The sequence below is a fragment of the Acanthisitta chloris genome, unplaced genomic scaffold (assembly GCF_000695815.1).
Source record: "Acanthisitta chloris isolate BGI_N310 unplaced genomic scaffold, ASM69581v1 scaffold9262, whole genome shotgun sequence".
Lineage (NCBI taxonomy): Eukaryota > Metazoa > Chordata > Aves > Passeriformes > Acanthisittidae > Acanthisitta > Acanthisitta chloris.
In genome coordinates this window covers 1614-29352 of record NW_008659854.1, presented here as the reverse complement: position 1 = coordinate 29352, position 27739 = coordinate 1614, and the positions used below count along the sequence as shown (strand labels likewise).

At 38.0% G+C, this 27739-nt stretch overlaps 1 protein-coding gene across 1 annotated transcript in view; it reads right to left on the bottom strand.

Annotated features, from left to right (window-relative positions):
• Window positions 1-1918: 1918 nt before the first annotated feature.
• ESF1 (ESF1, nucleolar pre-rRNA processing protein, homolog (S. cerevisiae)) overlaps window positions 1919-27739 on the bottom strand; it is a 26191-nt gene continuing 370 nt past the window's right edge. The window contains 13 exon segments of the mRNA XM_009069562.1: window positions 1919-2227; window positions 2386-2532; window positions 3200-3267; window positions 6640-6730; window positions 7726-7847; window positions 14282-14443; window positions 20612-20750; window positions 21715-21829; window positions 23274-23426; window positions 24728-24828; window positions 25234-25347; window positions 26044-26372; window positions 27147-27739. The exon segment at window positions 27147-27739 is cut by the window's right edge and continues 27 nt beyond it. Of these exon segments, the coding sequence (XP_009067810.1) occupies window positions 1928-2227; window positions 2386-2532; window positions 3200-3267; window positions 6640-6730; window positions 7726-7847; window positions 14282-14443; window positions 20612-20750; window positions 21715-21829; window positions 23274-23426; window positions 24728-24828; window positions 25234-25347; window positions 26044-26372; window positions 27147-27739 (2434 nt within the window). The 3' untranslated portion in view covers window positions 1919-1927.

Below are 27739 nucleotides of genomic sequence, written 5' to 3'. Positions count from 1 at the left end.
GCAGGAGCAGGGCCAGGCAGAGCCCGAGGGGCAGGACGAGCCACGCTCCGAGCATCGCTGCGGCCGGAGCTGCGATCGCTCGTCAGGCTGAGCACCGACTGCAGTTCTTCCGAACCAAAACTCGAAACTTGAGAACCAAACCAACAACAAAAAGAACATCCAATTATTGTACCTTAAGCATTTACAGGACACACATTACCATACATCAGAATAATTATTTCAGCCAATAGTTAAAATCACTGTCAAGTCTGCCTCCATTTTTCTGTGCATTTTGTCTTGCTATGACTTCCAAGTCAAGCCCAACTTAACTGGAAGAAAGAAGGTAACCAGCATATGTATATGTGAAGAGAAGACCCAACATAACCTCTGCCATCTAATTTCAGTAAGAACTCCTCACTGTTAGTGACTTTTAAATTTTATAATAATTTTTTTTCCAATTACTCCTCCAACAAAGCTAGTGTTAAGGACAGAGGCACTGCAGGAGCAGTTAAGCTCTGTTGCAGAGTTTTGTACCAGTGAGTCACTCAGCATATCTGGGCATTCTGGAGGAGCAGAGCTCCACTAGTGCCACATGTTAATCTCCAGTAAAATAATAAAACCACTGAGACGAAAAGAAGAACACTGATAATATAGAAGTGCTTGGTAGAACTTGTCAGGTTTAGAGGTTTCAAGAGGCAGTGTAGCTTTTGCCTTTCATCTTCCACCAAATTTGTTTTCCATAGAAATAATTAAAGTTATGGGAGACTCTCTGTGGAGCCAGTATTAAACCAAAAATGAGTTTGAAGATGTTCAAATGTTTATGAAGAGCAATTACATTTAAAATGTTCAAGGTCTGCAAGTATTCCTCAGGCACATCTCTACAAAGCACTCTTGTAAAATCCATCTCCACCTGTATTTCCATAGTATGTTCCTTAAATCCTTTGGCAGTTAGCTATCCCTCCTGTCATGTGCTAAAATCCAACCCTGTAATATCCTTTACATACTGAGTTGAATGTACATATAAACACTAGTTTTGATCACCTATAGTTTCAGCCCGTGTTTTAACAGAATTCTTTAGTTAAGTAGAACATCTTAGAAATTAACAATACTTCATTAAAATTGCAAATTACCTTTCAGCTCCTTGTTACATGGCCAAACAACATGGTTTCTGAATTTTTATCATCTACATCTGCCTTTGATTTTTTCTTTGCTTTTTTTAACACCTGCAATCCTGGACAACTTTGTATAACTGTATTCATGGAAATGTAATAGCAATAGGAAGAAGTTTAAGTCTGACATCATTTCATTTAGACACAGAAGAAGAAACAGCTAGCACCCGAAACTCCTTTGGGCCAATTTAAACCATTTATTTTCAATATATATTAATGAAACACTTCTGAGTGGCAGTATTTCCATTAATTAATTCTATTATCCTGTAAGTCTTCAAGTATTTAAAGGAGAAATTAATAAAGCACATATGGAACCATTTAAAAATACACAAAGAACTTGTATACAAAATTTCTTCAATTTATCATATTACTTCTTTATCAACAGAACTATGTTTACAGACTTCCATAGAATTAAAAACTTTAAGATCACTTAGTCTCAGCAATAAACCTCTGCAGAAGTGTTTTTATCATTTACAAACACGCCCATAATTATGGCTATCTTCAGCGCTTCTCTTATTTTTAAGAGATGACATGATACAAAACTAACCACCCCAAAACCACCAATTCCTTACTTACATGTTTTCAAGGTGTGGTTTTCCAACAATAGGCAGAGGAACAGAGTGATTATTACTCTAATTACATTAAAACTCACCACCATAAATGACTTTTCAGGACATTTTGGGTGGACAGGAATTGCCAGAGGCTGCTGGAACTTTAATAGATGTCTCCAGTTAGAAGAGATGAGAATAAAGTAAAATCTGAGTAAAAACAAAGTTCAGTTATTTGAATTTCTGCTTTTTTCTTGCCTGAAACTCTTCAGTTTTATTTTTGACAGACTTTATTAGCATTGATAAGGAAGGATCTATGGATTTCTTAGCAGCTTCTCCTTTCTTTGTCATCTTGGTCTCCTGGCCCTTGTTTGCCTCCTTAGGAACTTGCTCTTTTTCTTCTCTTCGGCGAGCTTTCTCTTCCAAGATCTTTTCTACTGCTTTTGTCTTCTTGAAATTTGGATCTGAAGGATCCAAATTAAACAAGGGAGAAGTAAACATGGCTTGGAATCTTGTGTCATCCACATTTACCTGAAGGAAAAAAATATCATTTATTTTAGGTAACCTTGTCCCATGATTGCAAAGCTTTTAAACCCAGTAAAACATGAGCTGCTCACGAAGTCACAGCTCATGAGATTGTTGTCATTCCTGGAACTGCACCAGCCACAAAATCAAGAGTACACCATTACCTGGAAGTCATCTTCTAATAATTCTTTCTTTTTCATAAGAAGTTTCTTTTTCTTCTTGCTCAAATTCTGTTGTTCTACAATCTTTTTATAATTAAAGTGTTTCCTGGTGTCATCCTCATCATCCATCATCAGCAGGGCCATTTCAGCCTGTTACAAAATAACAAAGTCCATGTACACAATGAAATTAAGTTTTCTATGAAAAACATAGTATAGCATCTTGTTAATAAGGCCTGTCTGAGTCTACATTTATATAAGTAAGTTGAAATAGGGTTGTCAGGGACATATTAATTCATCTGTAACAACATTCTTTTAACATTTTGATGTGTAGTATTTAAATACAAGTTGATTTCCTTTTTTATTAGATATAAAATAAATGCAAATACCCACAATCAACTTTCAAACATACTAATAATCTGATCTGAAAATTGTATACCATAGCTTAGAAATCACTAATGGATGAAATGTAAAACTTATATTTATATAGCAAACAAAAATTAAAATATCTGGATTTAAGTAATTTAGTTGACTTGTTCTGAGCAAGAATGAAAAGCAAACAACTCAATCTTCAAGGTTACAAATCTACAGGACAAGGCTTGAGCACACAAATGTTTCATACATGCTGATATTCAGCACTGCCCAACACAAATTTCTTCTTGGGTAGTTTTTGTTCCAGAAGTTCTCGCTATTAAAATGATACAGCTTTATTCTGTTGCAATCCTATGGAATTCTGCAGTTCCACTCACAAACACCTACAAAATATTTGCAGAATTTAGGCAATGCAACGTGTAGCTCTTAACATTTTAAACCACTTTACCTTCTGTTTTTCAACTTCATCTTCATCTTCTGAGGTACTTTCAACTGATTCTGGCTTCTTCTTTAAACCTAAGTGCAAATACAGGACATGAACACGTTTATACAAGTTTGTGCATGAGGGCATAATTTACCTACGGCTAAATGTATCTCGGATTCCTGCAGTCAACACTTAAATGTCAGACGTGCAAAAAGGCCAAAAAGTTAAGGAAAAACAAGCAGATTTAAAGTAATCAAAATATGCTATTTTTTCAATTTAAGGAGGCAGTAACACTGAAATGGTATAAGCAACTAAAAAAACAGTTAGTAAAAATGATTTTACTGTATTTTTCAAGAAGTAGTAAAGAGAAGTATCACAACAGTGCAGGCAGACACATGACATCACTCCCAGGGCATTTTACCATGGAAATTGTAATATGATTTACTGTTTCAGACAATATTCTTCTGATGAAGCTCTCCTACTCACTTAGAATTTAGATACACAGTGCTGATTAGACAGACATAATGAATAGTAACAGCATAAAACCTTAGTCAAACGTAACTTTTAATGCAAACAGACCTGTTTATAAATCCTACAAAATCAAATTATTCTCTTTGGAATGCCTGTAGATGTTGATCAAGAAGGAGCAAGGAAAGCAGGTTTCCTGACCTGAACCACATCCTCTGACCTTTGAGCTTGGAATTACATTCCCAGGCAATCTACTGCAGTCCACTGGGGGTACTCTTAAGGAAGATACTTGGCTTCATTTTGTTAAGACAGGTTTGCACTCAGACTAGAAATACAGACATGCCAGAAACATATCAAATTATATCACTAAGGATGCTGTGGAACAGGACATATTTCTTGAAGAAGATTTTCTTCTCCCTTGACTATTCTCGATTATTTCTACATGAATTCCAAGCTGGAAATGGATTTCCAGAAGAAACAAAGCACCACCACCAAAAAATAAACTATCCAGATGCACAATGTCATCAGCTCAGAAGCTAAACTGTTGATTTAGCAGCTCCAGAAAATGTGCAGGAAGAATCAGATTCAGATGTAATATTATTACCTAACCTACAAAATAATGTGTAGAAAGAAGAAATAACTGTCTTCTGTAAGACTATGTAACAACTACGATACCTTTTCTACCTTCCCAGAAGTGGCTTTAGCCATAGTTTACTATGGACAAGGAAACAGGGCACAGAGATACAAACTGCAGACAATTGTATGAGAAGTTAAATCAGTAAATCTCTTCACCTTTGCACACATCCCCCAAAGAAAGGCCCCTTAAGGTACCTTGCCTCATCTTTCACTACATGGAGAATCACAGCAGTGAACACACCTTATCTTTGTTGGCTTTGAAGGTTTCTGTTGCTGCAGATGGGGCTGAACCAGGAGCTAGGATCAAACTGAGCTCTTTGCCATGAACATAAATAAATGAATAAAACATTTACTTCTTACTACAACACTGTGCAGCTAATAAAACCAGCTTAGGACCTAAAATCACTCTCAGCACTCAAAATTTTGCATCATACTGAAAAAGGTTTGGTTTCAAAATTCACAAATGCATCATTTTCTGTCTTTTTAACATACTCCTGCCACAGTCCTTCTTCTCACATATATTCTGGAAGACATGCCCCCTGTCCCAGCTTCCAGCATTAAAAAGCCATCAGTTCCTACATATATATGCCATAAATTGGATCATGAGAAGGCATCAAATGGTTTGGAACCTATAGAAGTTACAATAACGTGTGAAGACCTTTTCTTCAAAGAAGGGTCAGCAGAAACTATGTTTAATATACCAATGTGTTCTGAAACTATTCAGTGTGCTCCAAAAGCAGAACACTGCTCTCAAGTTAATAAGAAATTCAGCTATTAATTTTCCAACACTTTAGGGTACAAGAGTCATTCTGTCTCCCATGAACCCTTTCTGAGACCGCACAGAAACAGATTCAGTAAGACTGAAATTGGCCAATCTGAATCCAAGTTTTACAATGCTTTTGGAAACAGTAACTGCATCAATGTAAAATGAAAGTGACAAATTATTTTTTTTTTACAATATCAAACTAGAATCTGCTTCTGAAATGCAACATCAAGGACTCATACATATGCAGCAAAAGCCATATGAAAACTCTGTGCAAAGCAAGCACTGCCATGAGTTTCAGGAGTGCTGATGTGCACACACATGCATTCTGCACAGTCACATTTTGGGCACAGCAGGTGTGAAGAATTCACTCTACTTTGCCTCTCCCAAGATGAAGCATCACAGTGTAAGAATCACTGCCTGCTTTACAAACAGGAACAAAAACATAGCTGAGGAATATGTGCTTGAGTAGACTTCCCCTAATTTCCAGTTTTCCTTTCACAGCACTCAAAGTTGTTAGGCCCTTTGTCTAACAACTCCTTACACTCTTGCTTCTCTTCAGTTTCAAAAGTAACCTATACAAGACCCATGGATGTTACAGCCAACAGCACAGGAGCAAATACACTGCGGCAAAACCCTAACAGCACTACTGCATCCTCAGTTTCTGTGCTGGTCCACCTGAGTCTGCAAACATACAATCTTTCAGGGGAATCACTCAAGTTATTGCTGCATGTGCCCTAGATACAAAGTTGGCAGAGTTACTGCAGAGTTCAAAGATGACTGTAACCCTTTTTGCCCTCACTGGATAAGCCATCTGTGCTCAAAAGCAACCCCAGCTATGAGACAGAGGCTGTTCTGGGTAAACTTGGTGAAAGCCAAAGTTGTGCCATGTAATTACCTTTAAAATGTCAACATACTTGCAGCCAACCACTGTACTCTCCCTTTGAAACATCTCCAGGGCTAACCACATACTGTTTTTCTCCTGTATTTCAGTAGATTATCAGTAATCTTGCAGACAAAAGTTTCACTTTCTTAACCTTTATGTCCATTTCACGATCCTCAAAGACTCCATGAACATCAAAGTCTATTCTCCATATTATAAACAAGAAGGTTTAAGAATGTGCAGATATGACCATTCTCTGTTGAGCATCTCCATGCCACAAAGAACTTCTGACATAACACACAAGAAAACATTTTTTCAGATATTTCACATAGCACATTGAAACATCAGACATGAGTATGAGAAAAGGACTAATATATATCTGGCTCTTCCTACATGAAAAGGACACAGACTTCAAAGGCAATGGAGTTCTTTTGTCTGCAATATTTAGGGGAGAGGTTGTTTTTAACAGCCATTCCCAGAAACTGGCTAACTATTGGCCTCTGGTGAAAGCTAAGAGGACATTCCTTACCATTGCACAAAGCACAACAGGCATTATTTTACAAGAACAGCACCTAAAATTTTAGGCGAACGACACCTACTTCATTTAATTCTGAACATTCTATCTCTGCATTTACTCCAGGCTGACTTTGTTTGGAATGCTCAGCATTTAAAGAAAGGGCAGATTTATTCCAGAAGTCACCTGTTGTGACCCACCTGTTTTCTCGAATTCTTCAGCAAAATAAGGGTCATTGAGATCAACATCAGGTGGAAGTTCATCTTCACTCTGTTCTTGCTCAGCAGTAGCCTGCAACAAAGCACAAACATTATTTCCATCAACATATAAACTACTAAAGTTTCACTGGAATTAGATGCTCTTTCTGGTAGTAGCTATGAAGATGGAAACTGAAATACTGTATGATGAACATCATAAAACTAGAATAAACTAAAAATTGTTAGTAAAGGCAAAATAACAATTTCACACATTTAAAGTTTTTATGAGGTGTATCCACAAACTGTGATGCACCAGCTAACCAGCCTGACATATTACAGGATCATAGCACTATGTCCTCACTTTATGTTCCACAAGAGCTCTGCTTGGGGAAAACCTTGAGCCATGAGCTTCATGTTGTGGTACAAATTTCAAAAAGCCTGAGTTTGGATTCAAAGGAAGAAATTTTATTACTGGAAGCATTGTGTCATACACTTTGCCCCTTGACTTAATTTATCAGACTTCTCCGTTAACATGTGAGAAGATGAAGCAACCAATTTTCATAATACTATAGGGCCATTTTGGTCTTCATACACAAAACTGTTTACCAAATTTGCTCTTGCAATTTGGTGTTTGAATATTCTTCATGGCTGTCAATTCTTTGCTGTTACAGCTTTGGCAAACAAGTCTGTATTATTTGAGCCCCAAAATTTCCAAAATTACCATTATCATTATTGTAACAACTGTGAACTGATATGCACACAGTAGCAAGGAGACCCTTCCTAATGCATTAAAAATGCAAATCAAAGCCAACTTTTATTATGACTAATTTATCTTTAATGCAATAGAAGTAGATAAATGAAGATCTGTGTAAGCAGATGGTCAATAGTATCCTGAATATCCTTTTGCTCGATAAGTTTGATGAGGTGCTCTTAGGCCTCTCACATGAGTGACCACTGCACATTCTAACCTGAAAACAGCACTGGAATCTACACAGTTTTTAATTTACTTTATCCAAGCCAAACAATAACATCAACCTAAGAAAACAAACAAACAACAACTCCCACCCAAGCAGCCAACACAAACATTACCTTTCTCTTTTTTTTAAGAATTCTTTTTTCTTTCTTCTTCTCTAGATATTTTTGCCATGGAGTTAGGTTGTCCTTTCCTTCCAGCCTGTTTTTGACCATTTCTTCAGCAGTTTCTTTGAGACCTAGGGGGGAAAAAAACAGGCAAAGTTAAAGAAATTATCTGAAGAATTTGATCTTGCTCTTTTAAAATCAACTGTTTTCTCCTTTGTAAAAGGATAATCTAGGTTGTCTTTAACAAGTCTGTGAAAACAACATAAATAGTGCTTAAAACAACATCTTTAGAAAGAAGATCACTTTACAGGATGTGTTTTTCCACATAAAACATTCCTTCAGTAAAGACTGTGCAAGAGTCAGGAGAAGAGCTTGCTGTGTGATGTCTGATTCCAACATTCTTGCTGTTCCTCAGAAAGGTCTCCTCTCCAGACATTAGACTGTGCAGTCTACAGATGCCACTTTTAAGGAATGAGTAACACAATAAAAATAATGACAGACATACACAGAGCTCTCAGATTTAATGTACCACACTACCATCAGTCAAGATTCTGAAAGTTAAGTTGCTAATCCTGTGACAATGTTGCAGCATCTCTGCTGACCAGTGTATTTTTCATTCATCATGGAAAACAAGAACAATAAGCTAATATTTGATTAAGTTTAAAGTAAAAATAAATCTGCACCTAGAAAGCACAGAAAAAACATAAATGTCATGCATTATGTACTAATGTCATAACATGCCATGCTTTAAGTTAAACTTGACATGTTCAAGCCATCTACCCTTTTAGGGCAACTTAGTACCAGCCTGCTTTAACAACAGGAATCTATCTGAAATGAAAAAACAGTACATACCTGGTATGACAGTAAATCTACAGTCAGATCATACAGATTCAATGCTAAGTTAAACATATTCCTCTGTCTTTTAAAGTATTTGTTAACAAGAAACAGATATTAAGGGCACAGACTGCTTGAAATACCCCAGCCTCACAAAGAAGCAATAAAAAAAAAATTCAATTTTTGGTGAAAAATTCAATACACTTCAGGAATGCTTTTGTGACAGTCATTACATCACACAGGACTCGCACATTATGAGGACAGACACTGATTTCAGATGCAGCTCACACACCTTCAGCCACGTGCTCACAAGATGGGCACTTGCAAAAACAACATTTCGCTGTGTAAACAGATTAACTGATGATGGAGCAGAATTCAGTGGCAGAAACTGAATCCACTTCCCTGGCAGGAGGTAACAGCCTGAACAATGAAGTATTTTGCTCCCACCCACAATTCCTTCATTCACTACCTTTTTTTTTTAAAAAACTTCTGTAATAAATGAGTCAGATATCCCATAGGTAACATCCTCGCTTATAAAATGACTCAAATATCTTGGGAGTTCGGAGGAATCCTGTTTCTGCTTCACCCTCAGAGTCTGGTATTTGCCATCTCTTCCCCAGTTCTACTTGTTCTAAATGGTCTCTCTTCAGCATCCCCTTCTTACCACTCCAGTCCAGTCTTCACCTGTCCACATCTTACTCTCCCACCCCTCAGACCAGTTTTATTGCTCAGAAATCACTTGGACCTCTCCAGATGTCCTAGTCCAGACCCCATTTTCTCTCCCAGGCTTCTCAGTTTGCCTGCTCCTTGTCATTCCTTCCAGCTCTCATCATCATGGAGGAAGTAAAACCAGAGCTCCTAGTGGGAAGAACAGGCAGCTTTCACAGACAGTTCTACCCATCCCAAGAAGAGCAGGCAGAACATTTGCCTGAAAAACTGCCAACACCAATCCCTGTCCTTGTGCTTGTTGACAATCCAAAAATTAATTCCAAGGCTGGAGAGCTGGTTACAACATGTCTGAAATATGAAGTGTGGACAAGGCCTAAAATCATTAAACCAAAGAAACATAGGAAGAGAAGAGTAGAGCAAAAACAAGATAAAGGATCCCTCTACTGCCCTGGAGAGATGCCAGAATGAACAGTAAGTGGCAAACTGTTACAGCCACAGAAATTGGGGACTAAACCAGCAAACAAATCAGAGCCACAATAAAGGGAGGATATTGTATAAGTTCACTAAAAACATGCAATTAAGAAACCCTCTCATATAACAATAACAAATATTTAGTGATCTCCAACTGTATACCTCTTCGTCTCCAAAGTCAGTGAAAACAGAGTCCATCACTTTCCCAGAAACTGAACTACTATTACTTTGGATACTATATTGCAGTACTTTTATGGAAAAAATTACTGGTCAGGTAGCAACCTTGCAGATTCCCTCTGAAATACTGAATTAAAAAATATATGTCACTTCTCCAGAAAAAGAGAGATCCGAAATCTCCAAGGAGGTTACAATATTTCTGATTTATTTGCCTGGAAAATGGAATCATTTGATCCATCTGGCATTGAAGGACTTGGAGGAAAATACAGCCCTTTCTTGTGGTATTTGGCAGTCTCATGAAAGGCATTAGAGTTTCTCCACAGATTAGAATGGCTTAGAAACTACTGTCCAGACCACTTCCCAAGAATCAGAGTGTGTTTAAGTGGTCAGAAGGGTTTTGATTGCAGAAGGGGAAAGGAATTGTCTACTTCACATAGAATTATTAGCTGGCCATAGAAAGGGCTAATTTATACCTTTATCAATACCAATTTTTTTTAGAATAAATCAATCACACTAGTTTTATTAACCTTCACAAACAAGGGCAAGAAAAGAGAAGGAAGAGATCATCTGTACTAGCATATAACTGTATCATACTTGAGCTAAAGGATTACATATGTGATAAATGCTACAACAACCCGAAATACACTGCTGCTCACACTGGTGGGACAGCAGGCCAGAATTTTTACTTCTCTAGACACGTAAGTTTGGACAACTCATGGAAGCTTAACAGCCTGCAACTGTCACAGTTATTACAAGCTAAAAAGATCCATCTCTGTTCTCAGGAAACTAAATGAGCAAGTTCATGTTGCATGTAATGTCTCACCAGAAAAGAAACACCTTGTTGCAGGTAGCTAAAAGGAATGCCAGGCAGAAATATTTTGATAACATTAGAATTTGTCACTCTCAAAGGTAAAATATGTCAAGTTAACAGACTTTTCCCAAGACAGTACAACTGCCTGATGAATCCCAGCACAGCGAGCAGCTGTCAGGTGTGAAGAACTGCAGTGCTGTCCACATCTGCAGCTGAGCACATGCTGCCCTGTGCTGCAGGAGCTGAGGCTGCTGCAGTCAGGACACACTGAGCAATGATCCAGATGGAGAGATATATTCCATATGAGCATTTCTGAGCTCTTTATAATCTGTAACAACATACAGTTGGGCTTTTCTATGCACTTCACAGAGTGCTTTCTATTCTACTTCCGAGGAAAACAAATTTGAAATTTTCCTTTAAGCCTAGCTAAATATTTGCGTCCCATTCTTCCCAAAGGAAGAATTTTAAAGTCCAATAAAACTCCCCACCAAAACCTGTATGAAAGACTGGCTGAATATCACCAAGAAATGCAGTTGTGGTCTTCTCCCCCTTCACTTTCTCAAGAGAGCTTTGGGAGCTGGCTAAGGACTCATAGTAATTGTTGCTTAAATCAGATATGATTAAGAAAACAGATGAGTGCTTAAATATAACACTCATTTTGTGCCTAGAAGAAACAGACCAAAGAGAGTTGGAACTACATCTTAATTTATTTTTGCTGGCACCGTGGTTTATTTAAAACTATTATGATTCAAGAATAACTGAATCATTCACAAAGTATGCTTTCTATAACCATGTGTAAATATCTGTGCTGAAGCTCAAATTTTTAAATTAATTCAAATCTCTGCCTTTCCATTGAAAAACTTCCTAGATTTAACTGTTGTAATTCTTCTGTGTATTAAAAATTTGGGCAGGAAAAAGATTTTGCAATAAGTCAAGCACATTAAGGCAGAGCTTGATGATAAAAATATTTCAACAGACATAAACTAGCTCTGAAAAAAATTAAGAAGTCTTAAGAGAGTACAACAAAAACCATTTTTGAATGGCCAGAATGTTCCAACTGCACATAATTAAATTGTTTTGGAATTTAAATAGGCACATTTGTCCAAGAAAAAATAACATAATAACTAATGTACCTCCCATAAGAAAGCACAGCCTCGACTGCCTATATATTGCCAGAGTTATGAACTACTGTTCAGCATGTGTTGACTAGCCTCAGGATAGCACTAATGCTTTTGTTAGCAAGTATATATATATCTAAAGAAGTATCCCTTTCAGGTGCACAGGACCTCCTCTTCAAATGCTGCCTGAAATTAGTAATGGCTGAACTTTTGACACAAAAGCAAAGTTAAGACTCTTATCTTCACTTTTAGGACTTGTGTTCTGGTCATAAACATATTGCCGGGGCTAAGAGCCAGAAGTGGCACTGGCTGATCTCATGGAGGTGAACAGTCTGACCAGCAAAGGGACGTGAGCACTTGTATGATTTCCAGAACCCCTGCTCTTTCATAACCCTCTAATTTTATCAGGGTAAGAAATGAGGAAACATTAACATATACTGCAAAATCATAGTTGCTACATCAACATCAGACATGACAAACTACAGTGTCACTGTGCACACATCACAGTCAACTCAATATTACATCAACAAACCTGACCCAGTGCAGAGACATCCAGCTGAATTTAGACAAAGTCAGTCAAACTGATCAGGATAGGGGGGTTTGTTTGGGTTTTTTTACCATCCCTCCCTCAAAAGAGATGAGGATATAGCAAAAGCCCCAGGAGCCCCACAAGAAGGTGCAGTAAGGAAGGGATTAGACTAGATGGAGTATGGAACAAATTAAATTTTCTAAAGTCAAGTTTTATTGCAAAGAAACAGGGAGCCCATGTGTTAGGGAACTGGATTCCATCTCTACTACAGTTAATTTCTACTAAATGTGAATATAATTTATTTTCAACATGCAAGGCACGGTGTTAAGAGGGAGAGCCTTTGGAAAACTTGCTCTCCCTGTGCAAGAAAGACTAAAGAGAGTTTCCTTACAACAATTTTCCATCTCCTGCAATGAAGTTTGCTCTAGATTCCTGACTATGTCACCACACTATGTTGCTTTGACTTTTTTTTAATTTACAGGACTTCTTTCATACAATTTGTGAGATTCTTCAGAAGACAAAATGTATAACAAAAAAACCCACAACTCCAATGTGTTTTCCAAACCAACACAACCCACGGTAGCTTTAAATAACAAGAAAATACATAAAAATGCAAATTTATATAAACACAATGCAGCAAATGGATTGACTGTGGTTCCCACTTTCAACCTGAAAGATGGCAACAACAATCTTTGTAAAAACATTCTAACAGCTACAGTATGAAAACTCTTTGGCCTTGAATGTTCAGTGACAGGATGAATTAACTACCAAGAGAGTAACATCACAAATGCAAGTACTGACACACCGTGGACAGCTGGAGTATGACGCTGTATCAGCAAGCACTTGTCCTGTTGCGCATGATACATGCTGTTTCTGAAAGCTCTGGGGAGAATTCATGCCAGAAATCATTGAATTATATAAGCACTATTGACATCACACAGCTATTTTTAAGGCCAGCATATCCTTATAAATACAGATCTTATAAAGAAATAGGAATAAAACGATTCCTTTCAGTTCAGTGTATTTCAGTGAATCACTACAGGCCAGAGTATTTAAAAAGTGAGCATTTGTATTCAAGTCACCTGAATGAATTCAGAATAATATTAGTGTAAATCATATAATTAGACATGCATACCTATCTGGAATTAACCCACCAGCAGTGAAGTGGCTGGATCCTGGTATGTCTCTGGTGTGAGTATTTACAGTAACAGATCAGGCTGTGTCCTTTCATTGCCTGCAGTCCTACACCAGCTGAGCCAATACCTTGCTGCTCCCTAAAAGGCAATGCCATGCTTCCCTAGTTTTGGGCAGCATCATTCAACCCTCTGAACAGCCTCCCGTGCCTTTCTGACATGCTAACTCAGTGTAAAAGATCATGATTTCTTCTTCTTTTCCAGAGTAGTTCTGTCATTTTAGCAAACTAAATTAAGCTTATAAAGAGATCTACCAAGTGCCACGGCTGGTACTGGCATTCAGAATGTGCTCTGGGCCAGGACCAAGGAGGAGATGTCTCAGGGAAAACCTTTCCTTTAGTGGATGTAGTGAGCTGTTAAACTGCCTCATTAGACCTTAGGAAAGTATTTAGTCTGAATGTCTTTTTGTCATAAAGTGTGGAGCAAGAGTCTGTGCCTTAATACACCACAATAAAGTAAAACAAGAACTAGACACTGGTTTTTGGAACTCAGGATAAGTTCTGCTGGGATGCTATATGGTGAAGTTACCTCTCAAATTCACCTTTACCGTAAAAAAGGTACCTTTTTCATTTCCAGATGACAATCAGGATATCACTAACCACAATTTTTCTTCCTGGTGGCTTGCTTTCTCCCAGAGCAGTCTCACTGCAAGGCCAGACTTCTCCCTTCTCTGTTCCCCCAAACCTTTAGCACGATGCAAGCAGAATTTCCAAACCATTATGCTCTATCCTCCAAGGCAAGAAACAAAAAACCTAACACTTACCTGGAACCCATTTAATCTCCATTCCTATATCCTTTTCTTCCTGTTTTTTCTCTTTTTCTTGGATACTTTGCAAAAGTTCTCTGTACTTGGCAATTTGCTCTTCATCATCTTTTTGGAGTTTCCTGGGTTTGTCCTCTTCCATTTCATTAGCTGCATCACTGTCTGGAAAGAGAGAGTAAAGCTATCACAGAGAGCCTCAGACAGTGATCAACTGAAGTTAACATTGAGGAAACTCCTTAAATGAAGTAAAAATAGTATCTGAAAAGATAAAAGAAAATTTATGCACCAAATGAAGTCACTGACCGGACACAGCATCCTTGACTGTAATTTAAATTACTAGTTTCAGAGTCCCTCACACCAGAATAGTACCTAAAATCTCAAAGAATAGGGATGCAAAGCATTTTGAAAACAGTATGCTACATTTTAACAAACAAACCTTGCAAGATTCTGTAACAGAGAAAATCATTCAATGCCTTAATCTTCAGAGACCTGCTGAATTAACAAATGAAACAAGATGGAAAGTAGGTTTTTTCTTCCTTTTTTTAGGAAAGCACAACATAAGTATGACTTACAATAAGCTTTAATCTAATATTTCAGAGAGAACAGGCTTTAAAGATACTGCAGCTCCTGGAACTGTAGAAAACTAGGTTTGAGACAGACTCCTTTTCTGGTTTTCTCTGGTTTAGCAGTAAAGCTGTGATTCCTGCAGTACTGAATTGCACGGACAGCATAACTGGTGTCTAGAAGAACAGATCATGGCGTGACCTCTGGTCTTCAGCCAAAACTCAAGTGTGACACTGTTCTCTTTCACATCCCATCACTGCAAGAAGCTGGTTGTTGGCTGGAAGCATAAATCTCTACTGTTCCTAGTATCACAGAATCATTTTGGTTGGAAAAGACCCTCAAGTCCAACCATTAACTAACACTGCAAAGGCCACCATGTCCCCAGGTGCCACATCTACATGTCTTTTAAATACCTTCAGAGATGGTGACTCAACCACTCCCCTGGGCAGCCTGTTCCAATATCCATAGCCTTTCCCTCCTCCACTAAGAAGGGACACTATGACTCCCTGTCATAAAAGGAGATTAGGTTAGTCAAGCAGGACTTGCCTTTCACAAACCTATGCTGACTGGGCCTGATCTACTGGTTGTCCAGTTCGTGCTGTAAAACTGCGCACAAGATGACCTGTTCCATGACCTTCCCTGGCACTGAGGTCAGGCTGACAGGCCTGTACTTCCCTGGATCCTCTTTCCAGCCCTTACTGTAGGTGGGCATCACATTTGCTAATTCCCAGGCAAACGGGGCCTCCCTGGTTATGCAGGACTCTTGAAAAATGATGGAAAGTGGCAAAGAGAGCACATCTACCAGCTCCCTCAGTACCCTTGGGTGGATCTCATCTGGCCCCACAGACCATAACCTCATGACATCCTTGTAGTCCCCCTGAGTTGTCTGCCCCTTCTTCCAAAGGTCAGCAACCCTTCTTTCTTTCCTAAGTTCCAGCCAAAGCTCTCTGTTCTGCCAGGCCAGGCTCATTCCCCACCGGCTCCTTTCACATGGCGCATGGGGACAGTTAGCTGCAGCTGCTGTTCCACTTTCCTCCTCAGAAGCTGAGATCTGAGAGGAAAGCATCTGCTTAGGCTGAAACCAAAAGGCAACTATGTTTTGAAGATGAAAAGAAAAATAAATAATTTTGTTGTTTCTTCTTTCTGATGTCCTGTGAAACAAGAAGCTACACTGGATGGGAACTGAGGAGATCCTTAAGCTAAGAAAAGCTCCCTTGAACCTGGATAAGTCAGGGGCTACTGGTTTGTATTCATCACTGGTTTTGCTGGGAGAAATTTAAGTGGCAATGCATATTGTCATTCTTTCTCATTTAGATAAAACATGCATTTCTTTTGTCAAAGTAATGGTTTTAAAACAAATGTTCAACATTGCCTTCAAAGGAGCCATAAGACCTTTTCACTCTGTAAGCAAATAAAGCACATTTGACAGCAGCTGCAAGAAAGGAAAGTGAGCTGAGTACGTTCTCCAAGTTTGTTCAGAGTTCAAATAACCTTGTCAGTAGCTTTCAAGTATCACACTGTATTGCACAACATCAGGAACCACTTTCAGATGGCTATTAAGGCAGTAATGCTCTCTGCCAACAGCTTGTTCAAAGGCTTTTTGAACAAAACACAAACAAAACAAGAAGTTCTGGTGCATTAGCAGCTGTACTGCAAGAGAAACACAACCAACCTGGGAAGGAGAAAAAGGCAAAAGCTGATGAGATTTCAAGTATAAAGTACAAGTATATGCTTAATGTTTTCAAAGGAAAGTGGTACAGAAGTGCTAAAAGATTTAAAAAGAAGAAAGTTAAAATCCTGAGGCTGGTCAGAAACATTCCAATATAACAATTTGTGTGAGTGGTGTTTGCTTTCAAAAGCTGAAATTAATCAAAAATATAACCAAATGCAGAGGTTCATTATATTGAATTGGTGATTGGCAGCTGAGTTAGCTGAGAACATGTTCCTGCAATCATAGGGTTATGAAGAGGTTGTATTCTTAGATTAAGAAGATTATCTTGCAATAGCTGACTAGATTATTCCTTTTCTTTTTTGAACTCGGACTTAGAAACTCAAGTGTAGGAAAATTACAGCAGATACAACATTTGACAAGAGGTTTGCTGCAAAGCTGAATTTCTTTTAAAGATGAAAAGATAAAATTCCCCCTTGTGATGTAATAGCACAGTGGAAAGTTCAGCTACTAATTTGGATGCTGATGGCCATATCATAAAAATGCAGGAAACATCTCAGGTGTATCCAGAGTAGTTACTCAAATTCAGATAGACAGAAAAAACACCCAACCACCTACAATGCATGAGATACACAGAAATAAAAATAAAACAGCTCTATACTCCAGAAAATAATGTCCAGAGACAACATTAAATAACTGCATGTTCTGCTTCTGTTACCTTCCACCTCTAGGCTTCCATAATAGTTCTAGCAAATACAAACACACATGAACACTGCTCATTTTTAAGACAGAGAGGAAGGCTGTACCTGACAAAATGCTAAACATGCATTTAAATTTATATATGTAGTCACAGTTATTGCACCAAATAGATGTCAGAATTGCGAAGAGATATAATAAATGGTCTGATTTCATTTAACATTAAGCACTACAAATCAGATTTAGCAGCATTATTGAATAGAAACTCCTCCCTCCCAACATACACATTTCCTTTCTCTGCAGTTGTACACCTCTGGCATTGGTGCAGCAGCACAAAACAAAAGATGTGCTGGTTTTGCAGAATCTTCTGTTGGAAGCCCAATACCACAGGAGAGGCTGATTCCCGCGCCAATTCCTGGAGAGCAGGGATCTACAGAGAGTTCCCTACAATCCTGTTGGTGTTCAAGAAGTGTTTGGACAACCTAGGGTACGCAGGTAGGTTGCCCTGTGTGGAGTCAGGACTTGGACTCACTGAGCCTCATGGGTCCCTTCCATCTCAGGACGGTTCTATGACTATACCAACAAGATGAGCTAACTAAAAATATACCTATAGAAGTATTTTGTCATATAGTCTGTTCCAGTATTTATGTGCCAAGCAGAACAGCAGAAAAGATATTGCTCTGGAAAAGATAAAAAATGGAAAAAAAAGCAGGACGAAAAGTTTAGGCATAAACCCCATAATGCTTAATTTGAAGCACATTTAAATTGCCATACACTAACTCACTGGTGCTCAGGACGACACAGCAGTTATGGGCTGGATTTGATGAATGCCACAAACACTTCCTAACTGGAATGAATGCACCCAAGTAACAGAAAATTCAGAAGCAATGTAAAGGATGTGCTATGAACCACAATATTCCAGGTCACTGCAACACTCGACATTACAAAACTGTTGTATAATAGCAATACTAACATTCATGATGCACATCTCTTAAGTTGAAAAATTCCATAAAAAAACATATTAGAACATGCCAACAAAAAACCTGTTTATAAATAAAATATTTTAATACGTTTAAAAAATATGAATAAAAGTCCAGGACATTTTTTCCCCTCCTTATCACACTCCCACATTTCCAGTCAAGCAGCTGACATTGATTTTTCCTATTTGTGCACAGTGCCACATAATTCTGCTGGATGGAATCCTGACAGATGGAATCCTGTTTTGTATCACACAACTGAACGGATAAAACGTCAGGAACACATTAATGACATGACAATGTAATTCCTCCATTAATAACTGACTTTTCAAAACATCATTAGAATCTAGACATTTCCAGGTTCAAAATTTATTGATGTAAGATGAGATTACTTAAGGTCAACGTTTTTTCCTTTCCAGCAATGGAATTTTACTTTTTACGATTTCTGAAGAGTTGCTCACACAGATATTTGCTTTCATCACTGCCTTATCACAGATGAGATTCTTTAACATCTTGGTAGTCTTGTACGTGACAGGAGATGGAAATTCTTTCCTCTGTACCTCCTGCTCCCATTTACATACTACACTAAGCATCACAAGAGAAACTAAAGCTCATGGTGCAGTTTGTAAGTGCATTTTGATGTAAGATGAGAAACAAATGCACATTAATCCTGCCAAGATATTGCCAAGCTGAGGTTGCAGCCAGATTTCCCAACTCTCTAACCAGAAAAATCTGTCATGTTCTTTTGCATGCTCCAAGCTCATCTCTGATTGCAACAACTTGTTTTGATGTGGTATAAATCAACTTCAACATCTGTTTGAAAGACCTTAATGAAATTTCATTTGTCTTGTAATTTAGGCTATATATATATTACTAAGAGCAGGATGAATTTTAAGAGTGAAAACAAGTAAGTTAAATCAGGAGTTTACATGTTGGTGCACCATACACAGAAGATTCAAGTGCCTTACAAAGTCGGATGAAATTCTCTCTGTATTCTTAAGAAGTGAATCAGAAAGCACTTGAAACATGTTCCTGTTCATTTAGTCATTAACAACTTTGCATTTCAAACTAGGACTTTTCCTCTGAAAAGGAAGCACTTGCAGTTCTATGGTTCTATAATTTTATCTCAGAAATGAAGAGATTAAAGTAGATATGGCCAAAATTGACAAAGAGATGTCCAGGTAGCCTAAAAAAAGAGGAAGACAGGCGTAGGAGGAGAAAAGAAAAAAGGAAGAAAGTTGCTTTACACTCAAAGGTGCAAGCTTCTATTCACAAAGCAGCTATTGCAGTCTAGTGGAAGGTGTCCCTGTCCATGGCAGGGAGGTTGGAGCTAGATGGTCTTTAAGGTCCCTTCTAACCCAAACCATTCCATGATTCTGTTCAGGGGCTCAGCCATTAGGATCACTCCCAACCACCTACCATTTGGTAATTTTTGATCAGTGTTACTCAGGCTTTACAGAAAAGCAAGACATCTTCATTCATTCAGCACTGAATGAATAGCTACCACATTCTATACATAAATAATTCAAACGTATGCTGAAAAGCAACTTTAACATATTTATCATATCAACAATAAAGAAAATATTCCATGGCTTAGATCTTGTGATCTTGCTACCTGAAATCCCTCAAATTCTAATCATTATACTTGGCTTAATCAAACATTGATTACACCACGTAAAGAGATTCTGCAGTAGAGAAACGAAAACCAGAAAGCTGTTTTAAAACTAGGGTGACAATACTTAAGTCAAACTCTCACTAACAATCTTCTAAGTGAGCTCTAACTCCTAACTCAACTAATGCACTTTGCCTGCAAAAGTAATGTCATAATTTTGGGGTCATACTAGTGATATTGTTTATTTGGACAATCAGAATCAGGTTTGCATAATGAATTTCAATGGTGGCTTTAGAGATACCATTTTAAAAACTTATATGTGTGTTTGCTTATCATACATAAAGAACACTGGAAAACTGTACTTAACTCAAACAAACAAAAAAAAAGAAATAAAGACAAAAACAATGTCAAGGTCCAGTGAATTTAAAGAACTCTACAGTTTCCATGTTGAAAGGCCTAACTTAAGAATCTTTCAAAACAATTTTAGCATCTGTCAATGTTCTGTCATCAAGCCAATTATTTCCTAATTAAAAAGAGTGAACAAAACCTGCCAACATTCTCCCACTGATTTCCCTCCACCTTTAGGTCACACACACAAAATACAAGTCTATGCCAGCTTTGGAGGTGTTTGGCTCTGGAGGAAAAGCAGGCTATTTTCACAGCAGAATCTGCTTTTATACAGCAAACAGAATATTGTCCCTGTAAAAGATGACATTCAAAGCATTTTCTAAAGGTAAGGAATTTACATATTTAAATAACTTGTGCTCAAAACACTGCAGCTAATGACTTGTGGACATTTACTAACAAAGTACCTTGCTGCTGTTCTTCCTCTTCTTCACTAGATGAAGCCAAGTAAGCTTGAAAATCCATGTCAAGAAGCTCCTCTTTGTTAAAAGTTCTGCTCAGTGACGTGACTCGTTCGTGGTCTGTCTCGTCCCATGTGATATCTACCTTAAAAACAAGAATGCCACTTGTAGGAGCTGCAACACTAAAACTGAACACTGTAACTCTGTCTTTCTAGGGAAAATTATTTGATACCTTCCATTCAGGAAGCAATGTAAACCAGTTGTTGATAACATTGCTGGCAATTAGCTATAATAACCATTTACGGGAATAAATGTAATTACACCTTTGTGGAATTTGTTCTACAGTGAGTTTCAAAGAGTTTGAGCTACACAAATGACTGAAGAACTCTCCTCATGCACTGAAGGCTTCTGTGACAGCAGGTCACACATGAAACCTCTGTATGTCAAATTGGCATCTGTGGCAGAAGATAGTGGTGCTGAAGCAGCCACCAACTCCTCTTTTCCTCTTCTAGCAGCAACTCACTCCTGGAATCGTGTACAGATTGCAATGGGGACAGTGAAAGTGCACAACTGCAAACCTCAACTGGAACATGACCAGATCTGAGTGAAAAATCATCCAGCAGGAAGTACTTATTCCTTAACTAATCACTTCCCAATCCGGTTCATTTCACAGCCAGATAGAAGTTTAGGCTGTCAGTAAGCCAGAGTAGGAATGAATAGCTGCAAGGAGGGGAAGCAACAGTTTAAGCCTAGCAGTACCACCAGAAAGGCTCTTATTGATTTACACACAAACAGCCATTTTAGGCAAATTAAAAGATTTAACTGGAAATTTAAAATAATTTCATGTGCAACTTGTAATAGAGATATCATGAGATCAAAACACAGTATTTAATTTGTAACAGAGAACCTGAATCTCTGTTAAAATTCAAACCAGGGTTGAAACTCATGGGTCTGTAACATGCTTAAATCTTTTAGCATGTTTGATGTCTTTATTTTGAAATGCTGAAGATCATCAGGAATCTACTCCCCACTACTACATATAGAATTTATAAGCTGACAGCAAAACCAGACAAATTAGAAAAACATTACAAAAACATTGTAAGAGATACCTTTGATGTTCCCATAGCAGCAGATGTGAAGTACTTTGGCTTATAAGCAGCTACATTGACTTCTGAGGCGACATCTTTTGGCTTATCATCAAATGTAACATTATCTGGAATAAATCTTAAAGGCAAATAAAACATGTTATTCTTCAAATACACTGGGAATTTTCATAGTATAAACAGTCTAAGCCTTTCATGACTATGGTGCATCAGCACAGAAAAATTTGCTAAAATAAGAAGTGGGTAAAAGCCTGAAAAGGGAACAAAAGAAATGGACAAGTACTCCACATGTGTAAGATTAACTGCTTGGCTTCTGCAGAGCTATTCCACAGGTTTTCAAGGGGTGACAACACCCTGTTGGGGAATTAAATTGAACAATTTTCAGTTTGGTATAATCAGGGGCAGGGGTGGGATTTAGGGTGGTTTTGTTTGCTTTAAGAATCATCCTTTCAGAAATCTTCATATTAAAAATTCAAAAGAAAAAAGTGAACAAAATAGAATGTGGAAACTGAAAAATAAAAATATTCAAAACCTTTTAGGAAAGTCTGGTACATACTTAAAATTACAATTAGCAAGGAAACAAATGTTAAAAAGACCAAAGTCATGAGTAACAATTGAAGGACTCAGTTAAAAAACCAAAAACCTTCGTACAATACTTGAGAAATTAATTATGATTTTCTTTTAAATCATTGCAAATGTCATCTGACAAATACTATTCAACATTAAAATATAACAAAGCAAAAGATTAGGAAAATCATTGGAGAATTTTAAACAGCTGTGTCTGTTGTAGAGCATTATCTCTCTGTGTTTAAAATGATGAAAAGTTACATGTTCTCTTGGCAAAGATCATCTCCAAAAAAGGTTCAAAGCAAATGAACTAAGTTCCTCTAGAAAATGATCCAAAGCAAACAACTTAACTTTCACTGACTTCCAAGAGTGCCCATAACACAGGCCCCAGCAGACCAACAGGGCTTCTGTCAAAACCTTTTATGATTTAATAACTTTTCTGCTCAGATGGAAAGGCTTTTTTGCAACAGAAGGAAATACTAACAATGAAGCAAACCATAATTTCAAAATCCTTTCTTCCCCAAACGTGACTTTTGAAATATTAGAGCTTCCAGCTCATTCATAGGGTCTAACATCTCTATTGCAGCTTCATGTCAACAGCAGCAATATTCCTGCCCTGTGGTGATCAATCCTGAAAAAGAGCCACTTGGGGAAGGAAGAGGGAAAAGAAAAAAGCAAGTACTTGTTTTCTAAATCCTATCACTGTACTTAATTGTACCAAAAGGCTGAAGATGCCAAGCAGAACATTTTATCTGGCTTTTCTCAAAGTAATCTCTCTATGCAGAGAGCCTCTCAAACTGCCCATATTCCAATAAAAATGGTCAAAAAACAAACAAAAAGAAACAAAGGGAAGCCTAACAACTCACAGGATGCCCAATTTATCTTCATATCTTGTTTTGGTTACAGAATAAAAAAATATAGTTTACTCCATATTATTTTAAATTGGTTTTAATGCTCCCTCCCTGGCCAACGTGTAAAAATGTCACCAGTGGAGTTACCTCAGGTCTATGAAAGAACAGCTGCTTTCAAATTCCAGTCCATCACATTCCTCATAAATTTTATTGGCTGTTTCAGGAGAATCACATTCTACAACTGCATAGAAGTACTTCAGCCGCTTAAACTGATATTCCCGCAGTTTTTCCCTATAAATCCTGAAAAAGAGGAGGAAACACCACAGTCAGGTGAGCTGGCTTTGACAACTTTTCATTTCCAAAATATTTAAATTCAACTCATTAAAAACGTGCACGAAGCACTCTCCTACCCTTAAGATAAAATTAGATGTTAAAGAGCACAAAGTTCCACCAGTGCCTATTTGATTTTGCTCAATGACTTAATTCACACAGTTTTATTAAGTGTACAATCTAAATATGACTCTGCTTCTCATGGGCACTGTCAAGAGTCCCTGCACAGGGACAGAGCTGCATGTTTGTGTGCCTCTCTGCAGGCCACACAAAGTGACATTTAACAGTTCCTTAAAGCTGTCTGCAACTACCCTGGCTCCGGATGAAACGGTGGAAGGATGCAGGAGAGAGATGCAGGGCTGAGGTCCTGTCCCATGAATTGCAGGGCACAGGCACAGGTATCACTGAGGTACCTCTGCGACACCTGGATTTCTGTTTGCTGTATTCCAGATGCTCTAGAGCCCATTGAGCAGTACATCTAACACTGCAGGATGCACTTTGGTGCACGCAGTGAAGCTGAATTCAGAACCAAGTCCATCATACACTTCCCTAATGCAACAGAAACTTTCTTCAAAAGGATCTGCCCTTATGTTAGAAGCTTTCAGATTTTTTAAACACAGGGCAGTACAGCAGGATGTATTATACAAATATGGCCCCAGTCTGGCTGCCAAACATCTGGAAATTCTGGAAAAAATATAAAAGCAAAACCTCTCAAGTTCCACACAGAAAAGACTTTCAAGCAGAACACAAGTTTAAAAAATATAGCAAAAAAAGACATGCCTGAAGAAGCCTGGACAAGCGTAAGGCCTGAGGAGCTCAGCCTGGTAAGCCAAGGCTGCTCCTGGTGGTAGTCAAGAAATCTCAGTCTGGGAATTCTTGGCATAAGTTAAGGTCCCTGGGGATTCACAGATAAGAATTTTGCCAGTAAGCACCAAAGGGAGTTTACTGCACAAATGGCAATTGGTAGAGGAGAAATGCTTTGTTAAGATCTCCACACAGTCGTTCCATTTACTATTCCAATGAGTTACAACATAAAAATTTGGAACTCCCTTACCAACAGGCAAATCTTCTCAAGTTGCATCACAATGCATTTAAGATAGATTCATTAATAATGAACTAGGACCACTTGTAAAACAATCCTTGAAAAAAACTAAAAATTTAAGATGCCTACAGAGAACTTCCACATATGAACTTTTGCAAACAGGAGTTGATTGGGATTTTCACTGAGAATTAGACATATTATATCTCTCATTTGAAGGTTAAGTGAATACCCATCATTCTCTGTGGTATTCTCTGGAAGGTCGAACAGTTCCACGGGTCCTTTTTGTTCTTCCTCTTTCAGTCTCTCTTTCCCAAACTCTGAAGGATAAATCTGCAAATACAATTACACAAAACTAAGTTTTTAACTGCAGCAACTAAGAAAAAATCTCACCAGGCTTTTAGACCTTAAACGTTTTATCTAAAACCAGTAAAGGGATCAATTCCATAAACTTTAATACCCTCCTAATTTTAATGTATAGAAAATACAGTAGAATAACCAAACTGCCTGCTAGGAAGTAGTATATTTTGAGACAGATGAAAAACAACAGAAATCCTGACTTTGTTCATTCCACTGTGGACTTTTATTTGTAACAGAGCAGGTTAAATTGCAGCAGTTTCTCATTTATCATGTTATCATGTTTTTTAGTTCTCCACAGAACAATCTAAGTTTTTTCTTGTTTTAAAGTCTACCTTTTTTAAACAGTGAAAGCCAGCAGTCCTCTTAGAAATGTCTTACCTTAACAGAAAACACTGTTCCTCCTTTAGGTATGAAAGAATTAAATAGAGCCAGCAAATCTTTAGCCTTCAACCTATCCCAATCCATATTACAAACTGCCAATCTACTTGTGATCTGAAAAAAAAAAAAGGACATAAAGTTAGTAGTTTAATTCCTAAGTGCTGTGCAGAATACACAATTCTCTAGCAGCAATCAGTGGTAAAAGCCAAAGTCAGCAATAAACAGCTGAAAAAATTAAAGGACATAAATAGTGAAGCACTGCAGAATGGACTGCACCAATCACAGATTTAGGACTGCAGTGACAACATCAGCACTTGGGATTTTGTTATCATCATATATTATTAGTCACAATAGCAACTAGTATCAAGGTATTGTGACAGCACTAGAGAACTATGATTTCTTACACACTAATTCTGCTAGTTTTGAAGCCCTACTTCAGTGTCAATGATGCCTTGATTTCTCAAAGCGTGAGTTAAATAACTCAATACAAAAAAAGCGGAAAATCAGTAGTGACCAAGAACAGCACTGTTTGAATCCCGGAATTCCTGAAAAGCTCAATTCTGTTTGCCCTTTCACTTAGAGACAGTTTATCTACAGTTAAGTCTCTTCTGAGAGGGCAGGGGAGACATCAGTGAAAACTGCCAGTCTCTCATTCTCAGACAATTCATCATCACTTGCATTCCGTAACTAAAACACGAAAAAAACCTTTATTAAAAATACTTCTACAAACTGTTTCACAGATGAAGGTCTACAATGAACTCATAACTGAGTTTGCCATGTAGCAGCTTTTCACATGCAAAGCATTGTTACCTCATCTGTGCGAGGGGCATCTTTATCCAGCTCGCGCCACGAGTGCTCGATCTCTGGCTCCTTAGGAAACAGGTCGTTTAAATCCTCATCATCCTCTGAGCTTGTTTCAATGTTCCCTATGCCTCTAGCTAGATCAGGCCCACTATCACTTTCTTCATCATCTTCTGAATCACTGTCTTCTTCGCCTGTTTCCTCATCATCCTCTGGCTCCTCTTCCTCACCTGATTCCCCCTCATCTTCCAACTCCTCTTCTTCCAGTTCTGCATCCTCATTTCCAGAACTTTCTTCCTCTAATTGGCTTTTACGTTTTACACTTTGATCAGAGGTGTCTGAGCATAGAAACATAAAGATTAGATGCCTATATTTATGTTGAAATTACATAGCATCCTTTACAAAAAGGAAAACTTCAGGTTTTCTTCATACTTATTTACAGGACCCCTGAAAGGTAAATGATGCAGCAACAAATTACATCAGGGAAATGAAATAACATAAAACATCAGTATTGATTCCTCAGTTTGTCTGGTCTAATCTAATTTAATTACTCTTTAGGTCCACAATTGTATTATCAATCTCAACTCTTAACAAAATATTCTGCTATTCTATTTGTATGTATAGAATTAACATGCAGAAATCAGACTTCATTAATGTAGGCACTGCACATGCAGAAGCAACATAAAGAGAGTTCACCTTCAAGTCACCTGTTCTGTCCAATGCTCTCTAGTATTAATGGCTTGATGCTGCCACCCTCACAACTTCAGTCAACAAGCTGTGATGTGCTGAAGCCTTCATGGCACCAGATCATGCATTTGCTATTCAGTTTGATAAATACAGCAGCTTATATGGTATTACACATTTCACTTGTCTAACGAACCAACAATTTCAGCTCCAGCAATTAAAAGCACAAGGATGTTCACAATCTTACTGAAGAATCAGCACTGATTTTTCCATAAAGAGCTGAGCAAATCCAATCCTTCAGCAATGCTGAAACCGAGTCAGTCAGCTATTTTGTGACTAGAAGCGCAAAAGATTTTTCACACATAAAACAAAAGCAACAACATCCAAGTAAACACAGCTGAAATTTACTTGCTACTTGAACGACTAACCGGATTCTTTGATTTTCCCTCCTAGGGAATGGTCCCTCCTGGGAGCTTTAACTGACTTAGCACCACTTGCTTGTGAAGACTTTTGCTTGCTTTGATTTGAGATCAATCTTCCTCCTGACACATCTCCTTGCTTGTTTTCCCCTTTGTGTACAAGGCTTTTGTGATCAACTTCTGCTGCAGTTTCCTTTGAGTCCTCTTTCACGTTGAACTTAGATTTAATTTTTTGTCCTTTCTTTTTAAGGTCACCTACTTTTGTCTCTGCTTCACACGTTTGCTCCTTCCCTTGTTTGGTTATTTTCCTCTCCTCCCTTGGGACATCATGAGCAGAAAGTTTTGCAGAATCTGCTTCTCCTTTACCTTTAGCTTTCTTTTTCTTTTTCTTCTTTTCAGTGTGTTCTTTACCATCACTTTCTGAAACATCAGAGTCAGATTCTGACAAGGCATAAAACTTCCTGAGGTTCTCTGTGGAAGTATAGTTAACAGGGCGACCTCTTTTATCCACTGTGTATTTCAGCTTAAACTTCTTGTCATGAAACATAGCTCGGAATCGTTTGTCAATCTTGACTTTACGCTCTTTCTCCGGCATCTCCCAA